The 23315-nt window shown below is 33.7% G+C and overlaps 2 protein-coding genes across 9 annotated transcripts in view; both read left to right on the forward strand.

Annotated features, from left to right (window-relative positions):
* The window catches only part of LOC142236755 (uncharacterized), an 825257-nt gene that overhangs the window by 382218 nt on the left and 419724 nt on the right, over window positions 1-23315 (forward strand). The gene's annotated exons all lie outside the window — the stretch shown is intronic.
* On the forward strand, window positions 15917-19343 carry LOC142236260 (uncharacterized). 3 transcript variants are annotated; one of them, XM_075307531.1, is made up of 9 exons: window positions 15917-16106; window positions 16546-16686; window positions 16766-17025; window positions 17350-17471; window positions 17527-17729; window positions 18105-18310; window positions 18474-18624; window positions 18699-18802; window positions 18893-19343. In XM_075307531.1, the coding sequence occupies exons 1-9, from the start codon at window positions 16004-16006 to the stop codon at window positions 19214-19216; spliced, it is 1614 nt and encodes a 537-aa protein (XP_075163646.1). In that variant the 5' UTR covers window positions 15917-16003; the 3' UTR covers window positions 19217-19343. The 3 variants fall into 3 exon arrangements, with proteins under 3 accessions (XP_075163646.1, XP_075163647.1, XP_075163648.1); XM_075307532.1 differs by having other exon boundaries at window positions 16784-17025; XM_075307533.1 differs by lacking the exon at window positions 15917-16106 and adding an exon at window positions 16253-16412.

Genomic DNA, 23315 nt, shown 5'->3' on the forward strand with positions numbered 1-23315 from the left:
TTTTATTGGGAATTTTTTTTTTTTTGAAATGTAATTTGGCATTACTTATCGCTACTATTAACGGTGCCCACTGTAGAGCCGAACCGGGACCTCAAGATGTGATTTTGATTATTGGTATTAATAGAAAGAATCACTTTTTGCCTACACAGGTAAGTTATTATTTTTAAATCCCAGGTAATACTGCAAGTAGTAACTTTTTGATTACCGGTATTACTGAAAGAATCACTAGTGCTTACCCAGTTTTTGCTGGGTAGAGTTTTTGAATTTCTTCGAAAATTTCAAACTTTTATACCAACGAAATTTTTTGGCTACAACATTTTTGCAATAAAAAAATAATATTTTATTCAAAAGCTCAGTCCATTTCGTTTATATCAATCACTGTTTTTTCTGACTGTAAATCTTTAATAATAACCCACATTTCGAAGTTTCATTGATCGAAGTTTCAGTTAACCATTGCACCACGTGGCCAACAAAAGGATGTTTCTGTTAAACAATGTTATGATTGCATCGGCTCGTGGGCGCCGCAAACTATGCTATATAAATATAACTTATAAGGATAGTTGTCTATTGATGACAATAACAGCTACGTAGCCCAGTGAATAGTGTGTTGACTAATAAACTGTGTGATCCGTGGTTTGAATCCCCGTCCGGCAAAAGGTAAAATTTTAAAAATTTATAAAATTGAATAATTTCTTCTACAATGTTTGTATTATAAAGGGTGATTCTTTTGAGGTTAGGATTTTCATGCATTAGTATTTGACAGATCACGTGGGATTTCAGACATGGTGTCAAAGAGAAAGATGCTCAGTATGCTTTGACATTTCATCATGAATAGACTTACTAACGAGCAACGCTTGCAAATCATTGAATTTTATTACCAAAATCAGTGGCAGAAAATCCGCTTTTTTATCGACAAATTTTGTTCAGCGATGAGGCTCATTTCTGGTTGAATGGCTACGTAAATAAGCAAAATTGCCGCATTTGGAGTGAAGAGCAACCAGAAGCCGTTCAAGAACTGCCCATGCATCCCGAAAAATGCACTGTTTGGTGTGGTTTGTACGCTGGTGGAATCATTGGACCGTATTTTTTCAAAGATGCTGTTGGACGCAACGTTACGGTGAATGGCGATCGCTATCGTTCGATGCTAACAAACTTTTTGTTGCCAAAAATGGAAGAACTGAACTTGGTTGACATGTGGTTTCAACAAGATGGCGCTACATGCCACACAGCTCGCGATTCTATGGCCATTTTGAGGGAAAACTTCGGAGAACAATTCATCTCAAGAAATGGACCGAAAAGTTGGCCACCAAGATCATGCGATTTGACGCCTTTAGACTATTTTTTGTGGGGCTACGTCAAGTCTAAAGTCTACAGAAATAAGCCAGCAACTATTCCAGCTTTGGAAGACAACATTTCCGAAGAAATTCGGGCTATTCCGGCCGAAATGCTCGAAAAAGTTGCCCAAAATTGGACTTTCCGAATGGACCACCTAAGACGCAGCCGCGGTCAACATTTAAATGAAATTATCTTCAAAAAGTAAATGTCATGGACCAATCTAACGTTTCAAATAAAGAACCGATGAGATTTTGCAAATTTTATGCGTTTTTTTTTAAAAAAAAGTTATCAAGCTCTTAACAAATCACCCTTTAGAAGAAGGTGGTAAGAACTAAAAAACCTCGTGGAAGTGAAAAAGATGTGAGGGAATGTACAATTAGGCAGAAAAAGATTTTTAGGCACAATCTTCTTTGGGAGAAAGTTCTTCCAAGCTTATAATTTTTTTGTGCTCAAAAAACTTCCATTATATGTGCACATAAAACAAACATAATAATGTTTGGCAATATCCAAAAACGTATAGTCTTTGGGAAGACAATATTATTGAATTTGGATGGAAAATACAAAAGCAAAATACAATATGCTTGCAAACATATTATATGTTAGAAAAAATCAAAATTATAAATGTTTGGGCAAGTATTCCTGCTCACCAACATAAAACGCTTAAGAGTTAAATTCAATTACAATTTTCGTGACACCTGGGATGTTGAGAGTTTAATAACACTCTCGATTTTAATAATGCTCATGTTTTCAGACACTTCGGTAAGGTAAATTAATCATAAAATTATTCGCGAGTCACGATATTTTTCGTGAGTTATGCTATTTTTCGTGAGTCACGACGTTTTCGTGTATGAGTGTGCGTGAGTACAAATTTTATTTTCGTGAGTGTGCGTGAGTCCTACCAAAAAATATCGTGCGTGAGTGTGCGTGAGTATGATTTTTCAGTCGTGAGTGTGCGTGAGTGTGAGTAAACTACTACTCACGTGTACACCTCTACTTCAACATCGTGACAATTGATGAATCGTGGATTTACGCAATCAGAGTAGCAAAAGTGCTTCGACAATTGGTTCAAACGCATGTAAGATTGTGTAGATCTTAAGGGGGAATATTTCGGAAAAACAAAAGTATTTTCGATGCCTAATATTTGTTTTTCTTCTCTAATCCCGATATATAAAAGGCAATCTCTCACTACCCCGAATTAATGTTGAATCACTCACGACTGTATTTCATTATACCTAACGACTAAATTGTCTATTTGTGTTTTTTTATTTCCGAGTTGAAGTATTCCAACAGCAATGGCAAATGAAATGATAATTCGTACGTACTTGTTCGCCATGGCGGCAGATGTGTGGACATCCTTTGTGCGTGGTTCTATCATTCCTGCTGGAAAATAATTATTCTTTATGGTTTCAATGTCTGCATTGCACTCATCCATATTTGCAGTTTTATGTTACGTTTAATTGCATCATCAACTGGAGCAGATAAAGGAGACCACTATTTGAAAAAATCCTACAAAAAGGTGTGTTAAATAGAGTCCTGAAAATTTGTTTACGTTAGGGTGATTCGAATAAAACCAATATATAACTGGATTTTGCCTCATAAAAAGAAACAGATTGAATGAACGAGATTGTGGATTCAGCTGGGATCGCCGTATTAAAGATAGGGAGAAAAACCATGAACGTTCCATGATTTCATTATTATACCCTCCATCATAGGATGGGGGTATATTAACTTTGTCATTCCATTTGTAACACATCGAAATATTGCTCTAAGACCCCACAAAGTATATATATTCTGGGTCGTGGTGAGTCGATCTAAGCATGTCCGTCCGTCCGTCTGTTGAAATCACGCTAACTTCCGAACGAAACAAGCTATCGACTTGAAACTTGGCACAAGTAGTTGTTATCGATGTAGGTCGGATGGTATTGAAAATGGGCCATATCGGTCCACTTTTACGTATAGCCCCCATATAAAGAGACCCTCAGATTTGGCTTGTGGAGCCTCTAACAGAAGCATATTTCATCCGATCCGGCTGAAATTGGTACATGGTGTTGGTATATGGTCTCTAAGAACCATGCAAAAATCGGTCCACATCGGTCCATAATTATATATAGCCCCCATATAAACCGATCCTCAGATTTGGCTTGCGGAGCCTAAAAGAGAAGCAAATTGCATCCGATCCGGCTGAAATTTGGTACATGGTGTTGGTATATGGTCTCTAACAACCATGCAAAAATTGGTCCACATCGGTCTTGAATTATATATAGCCCCCATATAAACCGATCCCCAGATTTGGGTTGCGGAGCCTCAAAGAGAAGCAAATTTCATCCGATCCGCCTGAAATTTGGTACATGATATTGGTATATGGTCTCTAACAACCATGCAAAAATTGGTCCACATGGGTTCATAATTATATATAGCCCCCATATAAACCGATCCCCAGATTTGGCTTGCGAAGTCTCCAAGAGAAGCAAATTTCATCCAATGCGGTTGTAATTTGGAACATGGTGTTAGTATATGATCTTTAACAACCGTGCCAGAATTGGTCCATATCGGTCCATAATTATATATAGCTCCCATATAAAACGTTCTCCAGATTTGACCTCCGGAGCCTCTTGGAGGAGCAAAATTCATCCGATCCGGTTCAAATTAGGAACGTGGTGTTAGTATATGGTCGCTAAGAACCATACCAAAATTGGTCCAATCACACAAAAATTGGTCCATATCGGTTCATAATCATGGTTGCCACTAGAGCCAAAAATAATCTACCAAAATTTTATTTCTATAGAAAATTTTGTCAAAATTTTATTTCTAAAGAAAATTTTGTTAAAATTTTATTCTGTTCATAATAAAATTTTCATCATTGTCAAAATTTTGTTTCTATAGAAAATTTTGTCAAAAGTTTATTTCTTTCCATTTGTTTTGTTTTGTTATTGTTGGTTTTGTTCTTTAAGCATTGTTGTTGTTTTTTATTTCAGCTTAAAACCATACATTGACTAAACTACAAGAGTAGCTTAACCAACAGAGGAAAAGAATGTTTGTCAAATTTATTTGGGCAAAGCCCTATAGACTGCAAGATGGTTGGATGGACGCACGTTTCGGAATTACCACATTCCTCATCAGCATCCTCTACTTGCAGCAAAACTATCAACCAATTATCAGAATAAATTCAGGCAGTTTATTAAACCCAACAAAAACCACACTTGAACCTTCCGAAAAAAGGTTTTATATTGATAGCCGGCTTATGCCGAAATAAATTCGAAACAAACATATCTCTTTTCCTATGCCACTGTCAAATCATCGATTTGAATTCACATGGCTGGGTTTATTTTGAGCGTGCCTCCTCTTCTTTTTCCATTTGTTTTGTTTTGTTATTGTTGGTTTTGTTCTTTAAGCATTGTTGTTGTTTTTTTTTTTTTTTTTTTTTTTGGAAAAAGAAGAGGAGGCACGCTCAAAATAAACCCAGCCATGTGAATTCAAATCGATGATTTGACAGTGGCATAGGAAAAGAGATATGTTTGTTTCGAATTTATTTCGGCATAAGCCGGCTATCAATATAAAACCTTTTTTCGGAGGGTTCAAGTGTGGTTTTTGTTGGGTTTAATAAACTGCCTGAATTTATTCTGATAATTGGTTGATAGTTTTGCTGCAAGTAGAGGATGCTGATGAGGAATGTGGTAATTCCGAAACGTGCGTCCATCCAACCATCTTGCAGTCTATAGGGCTTTGCCCAAATAAATTTGACAAACATTCTTTTCCTCTGTTGGTTAAGCTACTCTTGTAGTTTAGTCAATGTATGGTTTTAAGCTGAAATAAAAAACAACAACAAAGCCAAAAGTTTATTTCTATAGAAAATTTTGTTAAAATTTTATTTCTGTAGAAATTTTTGTCAAAATTTTCTTTCTATAGAAAATTTTGTCAAAATTTTTATTTCTATAGAAAATTTTGTGAAAATGTTATTTCTATGGAAAATTTTGTTAAAATTTTATTTCTGTAAAAAATTTTGTCAAAATGTTGTGTCTACTTTGTCAAACTGAATTATATACGTATTGGATCGATCTTTTTTGATTTAATATATACCACGTATGGACTTACATACAATTTAGAAGATGGTGTTAGGAGGTTTTAAGATACCTTGCCATCGGCAAGCGTTACCGCAACATAAGTAATTCGATTGTGGATGGCAGTGTTTAGATGAAGTTTCTACGCAATCCATGATGGAGGGTACATAAGCTTCGGCCTGGCCGAACTTACGGCCGTATATACTTGTTTTTTTTTTTTACTTTTGGTATCTGGGTTCCATAGGAAAACAGCGTTTAAAACTAGGATACGTTCAACCACATAGTGGTCAGGGTATAATAAGTTTGATCTGCCAAAAAATGTGCCTACCAGAAATATTGATTTTAGACCTCATAAAATATATACCGATCGACTCAGAATTACCCCCTGAGTCGATATAGCGCTTGGTGTCCGTCCGTCTGTCCATGTATTTGTTGTTCACAGGATTCCGGTCGCAATTTTTAACCGATTGTCCATATATTTGTCCGCTTGGTGTCCGTTCGTCCGTCAGTCTGTCCAAGTATTTGTTGTTCACAGGATTCCGGTGGCAATTATTAACCGATTTTGATGAAATCGGTTCAGATTTAGCCATAGCAACCTATATATGTACCGCCCGGTTTTTATATTATATTATTTATATATGTATCGCCCAATTTACACAAATGGGGTCATATTGCGCTTCTTTACTAAACGATCGCCATCAAGTTTGGCACAACGTAATCTAATTCGTCACAACGTAATCTAAGTGTGCAAAATTTAATTGAAACCGGTTCTGATTTATATAGCTCCCATATACATAATGGTCTACTTGACCTAGCCGCAAACGACGGTACATTGCCTTCCATCGGTCTTGATAATACCTGAAATGAAAAGAAAAATAAAAAAAAAACAAATAAATATATATTCTATTCTTGAATTTGAAGATGTTTTTCTTACCCTGACATCGAATGCTTCCATCGCATTGCGTATCCTTGGATATGAGGTTATATGGTTGTTCAGGGCACGTTCTTCGATATTTGGTGTGGCTAATTGTTTCCTTAGCAGTAACAAGAACGACCGCCGTCTATCACTCCTTTTATAGGCTTCATTTCGTTGTAAATCGCAAAAGCAGCCAATGCAGCGACGTCCAGCATATTATAAAACATGGCCAACGGCCATCGTTGTGTTGCTTTTTTGCAGCTGTAAATGCCTAGCATTTGATCCATGGTATCAACGCCGCATTTGTTGGCGTTTTAATCTAATATGGCATAGGGCTTCCGCTTCTCGGTTTGCTCGTCAACGATGCAGGTGTAGTGCATTGTGGAGAGCACGTTCACCACTTTATTTTTTTTCGGCTCGTATGAGCATAACGATATATCCCCCTCGTTGAACCTAAATAATGTACTATTGATGGTGCGCTTCGGGTTCTTCTTGAACTCCTGTGGAATGAATGTTTTGTTGTAGCGCACTGTACCAACATATGCGGTTCCTCCTCAACAAAATACACGCCAAGTCAAGAGTTGTAAAGAAATTATCCGCGTATATAGTACGGCCAGCATCTAAATATTTTTCCACAAGATCCAGCACAACGTTCTGCCCTTGGTTTATCTCCCGTTGTTGGTTTGGCAGTTTTCCAGAATATATCATTCCCTTCACAGGATAATAACTCTGTGAGTCGCATAACCACCATACTTTCAAACCACACTTAGTTGGCTTTGTCGGAATATATTGTGTGAAGCGGGTGCGGCCTCTGTAAGGGAACAACTGCTCATCAACTGTTAATGCTTCATAAGGAGTGTAAGCTGCTGCCAAGTTATGTTGCAACATTTCCCAAATGTCGTCAATAGCCGCAGTTTTGCTGTTGATGAGTCGCTGTTGTCGAGTGTTTCCATTGTCGAATCGAATAAATTGTTTTACACACATGAAGCGATCGTACGACAACGCAGCTTTGTATATTGGGCAACGCGTCGCGTCCCATAATTCCATAGCTGGTTCATGGTTTGATCTTGTGAGTCCAGCATAAAAAGAATAGCTACAAAGGCGTCAAACTCTTTCACTGTCACTGGCTTGCACTCCTTTTTCTTCGTGGGATTCGCCAAATTCCATGCAGCTGTAACCTCCCTGCCTTTACGATTAGTTTCACGTAGCACTAAGTGTATTATTTCCTCTGTCATGATTGAACGCATTATTGTATAGGGGTCGTGTATATTTCCTGTTGGTCCAGGCTTCTTTCTTCTGAATTCGACCATGTTATGATGAAAGTTACTATATTGCCATCTTTACCAATATAGTAACTTTCATTCGTTTCCTGTCCATCATTTTCTTCCTCTTCATCATCGTCGTTATCAGTATCTTCATTTAGATCGACATATCCCTCAGTTTCGCATTTGACTCTTCAGCATGTTGGTATGTGCGATCTTCATCATCCTCAACTTCATAATTATCAATTGCAGCAATATCAATTTCTTCATCCATAAAATCAGCAAATCTACTATCAGCTGCACGCCTTTCCATAGCTGGTTCATGGTTTGATCTTGTGAGTAACCTCCCTGCCTTTACGATTAGTTTCATGTAGCACTAAGTGTATTATTTCTTGTGTCATGATTGAACGCATTATTGTATAGGGGTCGTGTATATTTCCTGTTGGTCCTGGTTTCTTTCTTCTGAAGTCGACCACGTTATGATAACGAGTGCGTGATATTGGTGGTGCTTTTTTCCTCCATTGGGTGCCATCTTTACCAATATAGTAACTTTCATTCGTTTCCTGTCCATCATTTTCTTCTTCTTCATCATCAGTATCTTCATTTAGCTCGACGTCATCCTTCATCCATAAAATCAGCAAATCTACTATCAGCTGCACGTCTTTCATCCGCTGTCATTTGCTGGTAACGTGCAGAGAATGAAGCCGCCGAGTCGCGCCGCCGATTTTAGCCGTCGCCGACCCGTTTTTAGCAGTCGACGCCGCCGCCGAATATGTCGACTCATCTCGACTCAAATTTAGCCGCCAATTAATCTAAAATATTGATTTATATCAGAAAAATTTAATAATATTTGTTATAGTTTTTGCCAAAATGTTGAACTTTCCACTTTCAATCAATTAGTATCAAGTTGCTATAATAGTTTTACAAAAATTTAGCTCAAAAAATTTGAATGAAATGTAAATTTGATTGTAAGATTGGTTGTACAACTAATCTCATTACAATTCGGAAAACTTCAAATTGATTTTATAATAGATAATTTTGCGCCGCCGAACAGACAATTTTTTATCGGCTTAGCCGTCAAGCCGCCGCCGCCGGAGGCAAAAATTTAGTGTTAGCCGCCGCCGACAAAAATGGGTCGGCTTCATTCTCTGGTAACGTGTACTACGGCGTACAACAATTTCAGCAATGTCCACATTACTTGCATCTGCCATATTTATATTTTTTGTTTCTGATTTGTTTTACGAAACTACAACTTCTTTTATACTCTTTCGTACGCCTACCTGATCTCAAGGACATTTAGGGATTACTTCACTGATGCGCAGAAATAAAGTTGAGAATGTATGTGTGAGAAAAAATAATCATAAAAAAAACAACAAACACATACATTCGGTGCATGTTAAATTTGAGGAAACTTGGGTTTAGTTCGGTTTCTGTTTATATTTACGAATGCTTTGTTATCAGTGAATAAAATTTTATTTTTCAGTAGTAAATTCTTATACCCAGCGAAGAAAACAGTATTAGTAAAATTCCATGCCTTATTCTAGTTAATTAACTATTCCTAACTGCTTTCAGTTTAGGATTTTTTTACTGAAACAAGTAAATTTTATCATTTCACACAAAAATTTACCTTAATGGAAATAAAATGGCTAAACTAAATTGATGAACATTTTTTCCTTTAGTTTAGAAGGCACTTTTTCAAATTTATCAATTTTTCTAGTATATGCATTTTTATTACATATTTAGTAGAATCTATAGGGTCAGATACCATTTCATTCGCCGGATAAGCGTTCAAATTATTGTATTTTCTACAGAAGTAAAGTCGGGCGATCGGTCTTCATGTCAATATGAACCAAATGCGTGTCTGTTGTGGTCTTCAACTGTTTCGAAAGTTTAAGTCAAATTTTTGATATTGGATATCTACGCTGCTTTACACACTTGTTTCGTCTATGGAATAAAATGTTTTTGTTTAAAAGATGTTTTAACCCTCTAATGCCCCATTTTTTTGCCAGCTGATAAAATTTTCAATGTTAACGACACAAAAGCAAGAGAACCAAGCAAGAAAAATTTATACGGTAAAATTCAGCATATGCTGTAAAGCCTCTTGAATAGTTTCAAATAAGTTTTCTTTTTATTTTGCCCATTTTTGTTGTCTTAAGGTGTGTTTTACTAAAAGCTTCCTTATTAAATGAAGCTCGCCTAAAGGCGGGCTTGGGCATTAGAGGTTTAAGATACCTTGCCATTGACATGTGTTAGAACAACCCAAGTAATTCGATTGTGGATAACAGTCTTTAGTAGAACTTTCAACGCAATCCATGGTGGAGGGTAGTTTAGATTCGGTCCGATCGAACTTACGGCCGTATATAATTGTTATCCATTTTCTCTAACTCTATCTGACAATTCTAAACAAATATATGTTAATACGAAATTTTTAAATTAATATATTTTGCATTTTATTTAAGAACATGTGATGTCCCAAACATAATATGTTCCAACATATTAACATATGTATATATACGTTCCTTACATGTTATACTAGTTTATGAATATTATATGCTTGCCTTTAAAAAGTATGTGCTAAAAATTTGAGTTCCACACATATAATTTTTACACCGAAACATATGAAAAACAATATTTTTCGTTCGTGTATTGCCATTGATATTTCTTCTACTAGCTCCTACAAGGACAAGCTTACTTAATTAAACGATTTTCTTCTGCAGCTTATCACCACCATTCTCTCACACAAAAACACATACCTATGTATTAACGGACACAGATTTATCTATATGTTTGAGCATGAGTGGGTATTAGGTGTTGCGTGATGTTTCGTTTAAATTAACTTGATTGGATACACTCACCACACGCAGAGGAAAAACATTTTTGGACATGTTCACAGCAATTCTTAAATGCTCATTGAGAGTATTAAATAATTGCAAAGAGCATTTGTTTTATTATCGTAAAAAAACAATTCTGTCCGAGAAAAAAATATTGTTGCAACAAGCACGTAAATGGTCACCAAGTCTGGCAAAAATGTTCCGATCATTTAAATGATAGAATTTTAATGGCGAAACAAAATGTACATGGTCACCTAAGACCATTTCATGGTTGTCCAGCTCATTTAATAATTATATCAATATTTACCTGTTCGCCGTAATAATTTAAAATTTTGACATTTTTGCGAAAAAAATGTGGGAAACTTACATGGTCACCAAAGACCATTACATGTTTTTTGTTACCATTTAATGATGACATTAATCATTTAAATTTTCGTCGTAAGCATGCAAATCTGCTGATTTTTTAAGACAAAAAGAGTTTTTTTAATTCTATGAATACATAATTCAATTTCGAAATTACGTCAGTCATCTTCTTGATATCGATGCTATCGGTTGTTAAAACAAAATTGCACGAAAAATCATATTTGTGTCGTATTAGTTTCAAAGAAATAATGTACAATAGTTTGGCCATTAAAGTGCATTACGAATAAATGTTTTCGATATATTAATTTGGGATCATGGAAACATGTGCATTGACAAAAATTGATTTTCTTTTGGGATACAGACGTGTGGCCAGTTTTTTACTCAAGCTGATAAAATATTAGCGAAACGCTTCCTGCCAGTCCTTAATTTAAAATACATAATAATTTGGCTTTTATCTGAAACCGATGGTAATTTATAGGCGAGTCTAAGGGAGTGTCACACAGATTTAGAGAAGTTTTTGTAATGCAGTATTTCTATCTGAGAAATATTTAACTAGGTGCAAACTGGCCAAACATTCTTTATGAGCTGGAGTAATCCAAATTGGAACGCGTTAAGAGTTTGGTTTTTGTTTCGTATAGATCGCAATTTTACCCAATCGATTGTAAGGTTCTCCACAATTTGAATTTGATTAAATGCCCGTCGTTGTCTCTTAACATTTTTATACCCTTCACCACTACTGTGGTACAGGGTATAATAAGTTTGTGCATTTGTATGTAACGCCAAGAAGGAAAAGTCTGAGACCCATCGTTTAGTATACCGATCGTCTTAGAATTAAATTCTGAGTCGATTTAGCGATGTCCGTCTGTCTGTCTGTCTGTCTGTCTGTCTGTCTGTCTGTCTGTCTGTCTGTCTGTCTGTCCGTCTGTCTGTCTGTCTGTTGATGTATTTTTGTGTGCAAAGTACAGCTCGCAGTTTTAGTCCGATTGTCCTAAAATTTGGTATGGGGTCCTGTTTCGGCTCAAAGACGATCCCTATTGATTTTGGAAAAAATCGGTTCAGATTTAGATATAGCTGCCATATATATTTTTCACCGATCTGGTCATAATTGGCGTGTATATCAACCGATCTTCCTCAAATTCCGTACATCCCAATATTTTATGAGTCTCGAAAAACTTGCAAAATATCATCCAATTCGGTTCAGATTTAGATATAGCTCCCATATATAGCTTTCGCCCGATTTAAACTCCTTTGTCCACAGAGGCCAATTTTTTGCTCCGATTTAGTTGAAATTTTGCACAGGGAGTAGAATTAGCATTGTAGCTATGCGTGCCAAATTTGGTTGAAATCGGTTCAGATTTAGATATAGCTCCCATATATAGCTTTCGCCCGATTTACACTCATATGACTACAGAGGCCAATTTTTAACTCTGATTTAGTTGAAATTTTGCACAGGGAGAAGAATTAGCATTATAGCTATGCGTGTCAAATTTGGTGGAAATCGGTTCAGATTTAGATATAGCTCCCATATATAGCTTTCGCCCGATTTACACTCATATGACCACAGAGGCCAATCTTTTACTCCGATTTAATTGAAATTTTGCACAGGGAGTAGAATGAGCATTGTAGCTATGCGTGCCAAATTTGGTTGAAATCGGTTCAGATTTAGATATAGCTCCCATATATAGCTTTCGCCCGATTTACACTCATATGACCACAGAGGCTAATTTTTTGCTACGTTTTAGTTGAAATTTTGCACAGGGAGTAGAATTAGCATTGTTGCTATGCGTGCCAAATTTGGTTGAAATCGGTTCAGATTTAGATATAGCTCCCATATATATGTTTTTCTGATTTCGACAAAAATGGTCAAAATACCAACATTTTCCTTGTAAAATCGCCACTGCTTAGTCGAATAGTTGAAAAAATGACTCTAATTTTCTTAAACTTCTAATACATATATATCGAGCGATAAATCATAAATAAACTTTTGCGAAGTTTCCTTAAGATTGCTTCAGATTTAAATGTTTCCCATATTTATACCCTTCACCACTACTGTGGTACAGGGTATAATAAGTTTGTGCATTTGTATGTAACGCCAAGAAGGAAAAGTCTGAGACCCATCGTTTAGTATACCGATCGTCTTAGAATTAAATTCTGAGTCGATTTAGCGATGTCCGTCTGTCTGTCTGTCTGTCTGTCTGTCTGTCTGTCTGTCTGTCTGTCCGTCTGTCTGTCTGTTGATGTATTTTTGTGTGCAAAGTACAGCTCGCAGTTTTAGTCCGATTGTCCTAAAATTTGGTATGGGGTCCTGTTTCGGCTCAAAGACGATCCCTATTGATTTTGGAAAAAATCGGTTCAGATTTAGATATAGCTGCCATATATATTTTTCACCGATCTGGTCATAATTGGCGTGTATATCAACCGATCTTCCTCAAATTCCGTACATCCCAATATTTTATGAGTCTCGAAAAACTTGCAAAATATCATCCAATTCGGTTCAGATTTAGATATAGCTCCCATATATAGCTTTCGCCCGATTTAAACTCCTTTGTCCACAGAGGCCAATTTTTTGCTCCGATTTAGTTGAAATTTTGCACAGGGAGTAGAATTAGCATTGTAGCTATGCGTGCCAAATTTGGTTGAAATCGGTTCAGATTTAGATATAGCTCCCATATATAGCTTTCGCCCGATTTACACTCATATGACTACAGAGGCCAATTTTTAACTCTGATTTAGTTGAAATTTTGCACAGGGAGAAGAATTAGCATTATAGCTATGCGTGTCAAATTTGGTGGAAATCGGTTCAGATTTAGATATAGCTCCCATATATAGCTTTCGCCCGATTTACACTCATATGACCACAGAGGCCAATCTTTTACTCCGATTTAATTGAAATTTTGCACAGGGAGTAGAATGAGCATTGTAGCTATGCGTGCCAAATTTGGTTGAAATCGGTTCAGATTTAGATATAGCTCCCATATATAGCTTTCGCCCGATTTACACTCATATGACCACAGAGGCTAATTTTTTGCTACGTTTTAGTTGAAATTTTGCACAGGGAGTAGAATTAGCATTGTTGCTATGCGTGCCAAATTTGGTTGAAATCGGTTCAGATTTAGATATAGCTCCCATATATATGTTTTTCTGATTTCGACAAAAATGGTCAAAATACCAACATTTTCCTTGTAAAATCGCCACTGCTTAGTCGAATAGTTGAAAAAATGACTCTAATTTTCTTAAACTTCTAATACATATATATCGAGCGATAAATCATAAATAAACTTTTGCGAAGTTTCCTTAAGATTGCTTCAGATTTAAATGTTTCCCATATTTTTTTACTAACATTGTGTTCCACCCTAGTCCATTAGCCGACTTAAATTTTGAGTCTATAGATTTTGTAAAAGTCTATCAAATTCTGTCCAAATCGAGTGATATTTAAACGTATGTATTTGGGACAAACCTTTATATATAGCACCCAACACATTTGACAGATGTGATATTGTATCGAAAATTTAGATCTATAAAGTGGTGCAGGGTATAATATAGTCGGCCCCGCCCGACTTTAGACTTTCCTTACTTGTTATTTATATACCATCGTTTATGACATCATTTATATTTAAACAAATTTCGCACAATAGATATTACTTCTGCTCACATAGTGATTGGTACCATTTATATATTATTTTGAAAGGCTGGTGTTTCCTCAATTTCTTGCCACGATCACATGTCCGGCAATATTCCTGTTTGTAATGCTTGGGTAGAAGAGATGAATTTGGATACGACATTCTATTTTATGTTTTGTAAACTTCTCAATATTCTTATATTTGGGCACAAAAATGACAAAACAAGCTATATTATGGCTCAAAACTTCAAAACAAAACAAAACATCAAATAATAACTAGAATGAAGTTCATGACTGTCATTATTGTTTACATCTTTTAATGACTGACGTTAGCTCTGTTCGCACAATTTTCCAGTACAAACTTGCAAGCAAACAGTGTGTCAACTTTCGAAAAGCTTTTAGTACGCAAAAAGTATATATTCTTATTTCCCCTTTCTGTTAAAGAAAAAAGCAATTGATGCTGAAAGACATACCATTGTTATTATTAGTTTTGATTTCAATGAACTTATATGGACCTTTTAACAAAACTTACCAAAAAGATATAATTGTAGTCCATCTTTGGAGTTTTAAGTTTATAAAAAAAATCTGTACTAATTTTGTGCTAGGATCACGGTTTAGAACAGTTATGATCCATGTTCGCGTGAAATAATTGCGACATCATTGTTTGTGAAAAAAAGGTATTAGAATGTTCGGTTTTCGTTTCAAACCTCTAAATTAAATGTGCAAATATATACATCATGATAATTATATTTATATAAAATCTTACAAAACATGAATGGAAAAGTTTCAACGTATGGATTTCGTAACATTTCGTCATTTGAAACTATTGATTTCCAAAAAGTCACTGTGAAAATAATCTGGGTTTCCATGCGGAAACTGGGCTGTACCCACCTTAAGGGATAAATCAATAGAATCAGCTCAATTGCTTTTGTTTCTTTGAAATTAAACAAAATAAACATTTCCCCCGATAAGGTCAATACTATGTTTGCTTTTCGAGTTGAAATTTTCGCGGTTACTTTACTAAAACAGTTCATTATAAAGGTAAATACTATGTTCGCTTTTCGCGTTGACATTTTCGCGGTTACTTCATTTAAACAGTTCAATATAAAGCAGATAGATTAACTCAATTGATTTGCCGTTTCTTGTTCCTCTTGATTTCGGCAAGACATTACACGAATATTTCTCTTTTCGTTTATAATTCTTATTATTCCAGGAAAAGTAATCGTGAAAATAAAGAGGTTTTCAATTCGAAAACCGAACATACAAATGTTGTGTTTATAGGTGGGTACTATAAACATAAAATTTTTAGCGATATATACTCAAAAACAAAATGGTAAATTTGACGAAATTGACTCAGAAACTGTAACTACAAAAAACTAGCATTTTAAATAATGATTTTGATGCGAAAAATGGGCATACCCAATAAAACTAACTGAAAATGTTGGAACATACCTAATATGAAAGCTCGTTTTATTTTCGGCTATTCGTATAAATCAATTTGTTGGTTGGTGTAAGGCACACTTAAAGCTTAAAACGATTTTCAATTGGTAGTACATCAAGTTTGATTTATAACGTTTGGTTGTGGTGTTTTTTGTGTTTTTCAATTTGTGCGTTTAAAAATGAAAGGTTTTAAGATAATTAAAACCTTATTTGAAGAAAAGAAGGAAGCACTTTGTTTGTGCTTCGATGGGGAAGACAATTATAATATATTTATAAATGAAGGTAAGTAACAAATGCAATAAACATAAGTGAAAAACGAAACAAAAAATTGAACCGGTAAAAATAGCTGTATTTACATATTCTATTCTACGTTGACCAATTTCGCGTTTAGCTAAATAAAGCGAATTTGTGTCCACTCAAACAAAAAGTGATGAAATTATTATGATGTGAGAAAGTTTCCTTGACTTTATTAATTTTTTGCGTACGTTAGTTAAAATAACTAAAAAGGGGAAAATATAACCAAATGAATCATAACGACTTACTAAATTCATGTCTCCACACAAAATAATTCAGAAGTTCTTAAATAATGTAAGTTTTACAACAAATGCTTAAGATATTTTTTTGCAATTTTGAGCTCCAATTTTTTCCTTCGAACTACGAAATTGTCTTAAACAAGTGATACAAATTAATTATGTCTAATAACTTTTATGTTTATTTACAGCAAAGAAAATATATAATATGCCGAGCGACGTTTCCATTGACATCTTTTCAAACGATTTCAGAATAAATCCGGGTATATTCTCCCATGCGGTGGAACAATATATCGGATCTCCCGACTTTTTCTTGGTTTTAAAATTATCTGGTAAGTACATAATAACATAATTAATTTTTCCCCCAAATGTGAAACAAGAGGAAGATTTAAGTAATTATGCTTATGAAAGCTCCAAATTTTTTAATAGATGTTGCTAGTGAGCCTTTAGTATTAGACGATTGTGAACTTGATGTGGTATCCAATGAAGAAATTTACTTAAGTTCATGCTCATCATCAAGTGGATGTCATCAAAACCAACACCCATTATGTTCGTCGCATAGTGACGCAATTCGTTCTGTGTCTATAGGTGCAGCAGAGTTTTCAAATTTTACAGAAAGCAACACATTTTTTGCAGGAGTCGAAAATGTCCCATTGCTGCCGACTGTTCAAGTAATTGTTGAATTCTTTTATATTGACGCTTAACTTAGTATTTACTTCGATTTAGTAATATATTCTAATTGAGTAGAGAAAGTAGAATCTTAATTAATCATGGAGTGCAAATTTGAACATTCAATACGGCATTCACATTACAAACCCAAAATCCACTTTAACTAGATTTCAACTGTCGTTTGCTTTACAAAAATTGATTTCAAATCTCGAAAACTGTGGATTTTGAGAATGTTGTGTCGAGCCTATACGAATCTATCTACTTGTAAATATTTTAACTAATTGGGTTTTTATTTATAATTAATTTGCTTTACTTTCTTAAAAAAGGAAATTAAGAAGATTAGGAATATTCAGCTTTTAATGCAATTGAAAGTGTTGGAAAATAAGGAAAGGACTCAAATTGCAAAAACAATTGTAGGTTATATCCTGCATAATAATTCCAGCCGGCTGTAAGATTTCCTAAAAACATTTATATATATAGTTAAGCAGAAATTTTTGTTTCAGATTACATAGAGAGGATTTTTTACAATTATCCCAATTCATTGTTGAAATATTTCCCTCTGAAATAAAAGAAAGCTATTACGTTCCATTTCAAAAAGGCCACCTAGCAAAGGGCAAATTATACGATGCTTACAACAATATGAGGACAAAGTTAAGTGCTGCCGGCATTATTAAGAGGCGCATTCACACAAGGACTCCCAAAGAAAGTAAGTGTTTAAATTTATGAGTTTTACCTTGCTTACGAATGTTTGTTTTGTAAATATTAACTGCTCAGAAAAACAGGAATCGTTTAGCTTTTTTGTAAGCTTCAGAGAAAAAATATATTTAAAAAGTATCCTGAAAATGAAAAGCAGTTGATTTTTTCCAAAATCAAGTTTTATGATATAATATAGTTATAGTAAGAAAATAAACCCAATAATCAAGGATATACATATTTATCAATAACATAGATATTGCTGTGTTCTTAACAAATCGATAGTCGCCCATGAACAGGGATATATTTAGAAAATTGTTGTTATAAATACATTTGTATAATATATTGATTGATTGGAATTTTTAAAAATGAATTTTTTTATTTTAAGAACCTGTTACCTCTACTAAAAGTGATGGAATTGATTTCGATGATCTTCGTATTCTCCAAATACAAAATTCACAATGGGCAAAAGTTTTGGAAATATGGAAAAAGTCACATTTAGTACGACAAAACGAATTGAAAAACACGAATATGTCCACATATGATTATATGGAGAAATACAAAGTTCTTTGCAACGAAAGGAGCTATGATTTGGTAAGAGATCATTCATTACATTTCTACAGATAAGAAGATTTTCCATATGTTAAGAGACAAAGTTCGGCTTTATATTGCTATCAAACAATTTTTTTAAATTTGAAAGAAAGCTAAAAATGGTGAAAATGATATTTCAAAGAGTTCTCACGTATTACAATTACAGATTGAAATAGACTTCAAAAGATTATATCCGCAGTCAAAGGGAGTTAATGATTGGAGGATTTACTACCCCAAAATAATTTCCAAAGCAACAAAAGTAAGGGAGCACAGCATTCAAAAAATTTTAACTATCATAAACAAAACATTAGACGAAGGTAGGTTAATATGAATTATTAATGACAAAAATTATCTATTAAAAAGTTTTTCACCCATTTTTATGTCACTGCAGAAACAAAATACGCCCTTGCCCTCATGGTTGTACCTTATCTTTTGCCAACAGCACGACATAACTCCAAATTAGAAGTTCAAGAATCGTTTATCATCTATAGTGAAGTATGTTATATGTATGAATCTCTGTTATATAATCAATGTTATTTGATACATAATTATTCAGTGGCTCTAATTTTCGTTTTTTGTTAACAGAATATATTGCAAGCAGATGACGAAACCAGAAATAACCATAAACGTAGGAAATTGGAAACCCAACCGTTAATATACTTCGTTGGAGACACTACAAACGCAATATCCCTCTGCTACGTTGATTTGGCTGGAATAAGATTGAAATTTAAGGACCCTTTGAAAGCATTTGAAGTGTGTTTCCAGAGTTTCATGGCTATGAATATAAAATATCCTACAGAATGTACCCACGTGTGGACATTTTTCCAAAAACTTATTTTTGAAGTCGACACAATTTGGGATTTAACATTACCATCCGTGAGTACACTCATTAATGAACTGAAGTCATAAGAATGTTTAAGTATTAATGGCATATTAGTATTAATATATATTAAACAGTTACGAATGTATCGTAATTTTAGTTTAAGATATTTTGAATCTATACAATTTAGAATATAGTTTCAAACACCAATTTGGAAAATAATTGAATGTATTGATTACACAGAAAAAAATTAATTTGCCTTTAATCATTAAATTAAATTATCGAATTAAATTTTGGTAGAAATCGCTTCAATCAGGGATATAATAGCAAATATCAACCTTATTAATTAATTTTGGAAACAATAATAGTTAAATTTTCCAATTCCATGAAGAGTTTAATTAAACAATATTCGTGACATCTTTTTCTGTGTAGTTAAAATGGAAGAAATTAAATGTGTTTTTTGTAACGACACTTTTCAATATATTTTAAGCTTTATAAGTCACATTAAGAAGAAACATCGAAACATATCATCACTGACATGCCCATATTACACTTGTGACCGAAAATATAATCGGTTAGACTCGTACAAATATCATTTAAAAAAACATTTCAAATTATCAGAAAATGTGAAAGAAATCAATGAATCTGTCGATTTGTCATATGAGATAACTGAGAACGATTTTACGCCGAATAGTTTCCATACAAACGATATAGATGAGCCCTTAGTTAATAATGATTTGTCTCCATCATATTTAAACTTAAAATTTGATTTAATTAGACAGATTGTCAAATCCTACTGTAATGATTCCATTCCTCGCAACAAAACCCTCGAAATCATTAGAAATGTAGCGAATGCTTTCAGGAATTATTTGTTGGTGCTGAAAAGCATGTTAGTCGATGCTAACGTCTGTTCCGAAATTTTAACTTTTATAAATACATTATGTGACAACAGTGTTATAGATTCGGAATATAAACTTATTAATGAATTTAAGAAAAGTAAATACTTTGTTGAAGTTCAATTTATTACATTACATAAAGAATTGCAAGAATGTATAATGTTTGCTGGACAAACAGTTTTAAAAAATATTGAATATTCCATTGCAATATTGCCACTTCATGAAATGTTTTCGATTTTATTTCAAAAAACACAATTCCTAGCAGAATCAATTGCATATTTAAACACACTTGCCTATAATAATTCGGAAATAGTTTGTAACTATATGCAAAGCCCTGCTTGGAGAGAAAAGGAAGAAAAATGCTCGGAGCCGGGTACCCTATTAATGCCCCTATTTATATATTTCGATGAATTTGAACCAGACAATGCTCTAGGTTCCCATGCGGGTATGCAGAAACTCGCTGGAGTATACATAAAACTTCCTGGGATACCAGAATACTTGCAGTCGAAGCTTTCTCATATATTTGTATCAATGTTGTTATTTGCAGAAGATAGAAAAAAATTTGGAAATACTGCCGTATTCCAAAATTTTATTACAGAACTTAACAAGTTACAAGCTAATGGAATTGAAATAAAGACCCCAATTACGTTCAACGGAGAGAATATAACAAATGTAAAAATTATTCCTGCGATAGTTTTAGGGGACAATCTTGGGCTTAATGCTATTCTCGGGTTTTCAGAAAGTTTTTCCAGCAATTATTATTGTCGTTTATGCAAAGAGCACAGGGATGATATTAAATTAGCTTCAAATGAAAATGTTTATATGCTAAGAAACCCAGAAAATTATGAGCAAGATTTACAAGACAAGGATTTTAAAAGCTCGGGTATAAAGGAGAATTCTGTTTGGAATGATTTAAATAATTTCCATGTAACTCAAAATCATTGTGTGGATGTTATGCATGATTTACTCGAAGGTGTTTGCCATTACGTTTTAATTTTTATTTTGAAAAGATTTATTGAGTACCATAAATTTTTTACTCTGCAGCAATTAAATTATAGAATGTTAACATTTGAATTCGGTCCCATTAACAGTAGAAATAAACCTCCGATTTTAAATAGTGACTTCCATAAAAAAAATAAACTTAAATTATCTGCTTCAGAGACTCTAGTGTTTTTGAAAAGTTTTAATTTAATGCTGGGAGATCTGATTTTAGAATGTGATGAATGGGACTTATATTTACTTTTGAGACAAATTGTTGTTATTGCTTGTGAAAGTGAATCTATTCAAAAAGGTATTCCAGAACATTTTCATCAATTGGTGTGTGAGCATAATTCCTTATATATGAAACTTACTCAAACAACCTTAAAACCGAAATTTCATAACCTTTTCCATTATGCGACAATTATGAGAAAAGTTGGTCCATTAAAACACATTTCGTCAATGAGATTTGAGTCGGTACACAAAACGTTAAAAAATATATGCAATAGCTCTAATAATAAGGTTAATATTTTAAAAACAATTTTCACCAAATACCAAATCAAACTGTTTGACCTTTTTGTGAATTATGCCGACATTTTAGATAAAAAAATAGAAATTGGAAAAACAAGGGAAGTAAAATGTAATGAACTTGAAAAATTTGGAATCTATTCGGAATTTGCATTAACCACTGTTTCTCAGTTACAATATAAACACATGTTTTTTAAACCAGGAATGGTAGTACATATTGGAGAATATGAAGATAATATACCTTTATTTGGCTTAATTCACTGTATTTGCTCAGTTGATGATATGTTTTCATTGTGTGTTCAGAGATTACTAAATCATGGATTCGATAGTCATTACCATGCGTTTCGTATTGATGTTGAAGAAATATTTTATTCTATTAGTATTAAAGATTTAGAATCAACACTTAAGAGCTACATAACTATAACAAAAGAAAATGTTATGTACATAAATACTTAAGACATAAATACAATAAGACAATACAATATGTAAATAAAACAATAATTTAAAATACAATTTACAAGCAATTATTAATGTCCATGGCAATATTCTTCTATTTAATAAAACACTATTTTTCACCATATCGTAATCATTTTTAATATGGGAAAACACTTTTCTGCCAACTCATAACATTTTAAGCTGTGACCATGTTATATTAATTTGGAAAAAATAAAACATTTTTTTCAAAATCATAACATTTTAGATGATGACCATGTTCTATTACTCAAGAAAATATTTTTGTGTTCAAGAGCATAACATTTTAGACTGTGACCATGGTTTTATAAATCAGAAAAAACTATTTTCGTTGAAATTATACCATTTTAGATGGTGACCATGTTTTTTTAAAAGGTAAAAAAACTCTGTTTTTTGAAATCATAACATTTTGGGTGACGACAATTTTATTTTTATTTTTACTATGTTCACTGAGAAAACATGATTGCAATAAAAATGTTAAATGCTCCCCGCAAAAATGTGTCCAACCATACTATTTTGCTCTTCAAATATGATCAGGGCAAACATGTTCCTTCTCTGCGTGCACCAACTAAGCTATCAACAAAATTGTCAACTTCATTCTGATACCGGTTAGATTTTACAGGCAATTTAATTGCATTTTACATCTAATGTCAAATAACCGGTATAATATAGTAGATGTCCTTAGTTTGGTATACTCATGTATAAAACGCTTACACACACAAACAATCATGCTGATATATTCACATGTGCAAGGGTTCGTAGTAGAGTGATCAAAAAACCGGTTTTTTTGAAAGTCGGCTTTTCTCGGTTATAAAAAACCGGACCTTTTTTTAAAACCGATGGACGGTGTTTTAAAACTTAAATAACCGGCATAAGCGGTCCAACCGTTTTTTTTTTTTTTTCTTCCCAAAAGTAGCAAAGACGCTTAATTTAATATAAATGAGGGGGAAAAATACTTCAATGTTTTAATGTAAAAATGCAATTCCTTGGATGTTTATCTGCGATAACAATACCCTAGATAAACTTTAAAATGTTGGATTTTTTTTTTTAAATTTTTAATTCCATTTGCTTTTTGTGAATATTTTTGACAACTAAAAATTTTCTTGCACATACTGCATTTAGCTTTCGAAGAATCATTTTTCAAAATGTTCAAAAACAGAGCACATTTTCTACAGAAAGGTACACCAAATTAAGTCAAATAATAATAACGTAAAAAATATCATAGATTGACAAAATATACGCTCCTAATTGAAAAAGCACGATTTGCTTTTATTTCATTGAAATATCTCCGAAACCAACGTATTTTATTTGACAT

This window comes from Haematobia irritans, chromosome 4, assembly GCF_050003625.1.
Source record: "Haematobia irritans isolate KBUSLIRL chromosome 4, ASM5000362v1, whole genome shotgun sequence".
Classification (NCBI taxonomy): Eukaryota; Metazoa; Arthropoda; class Insecta; order Diptera; family Muscidae; genus Haematobia; species Haematobia irritans.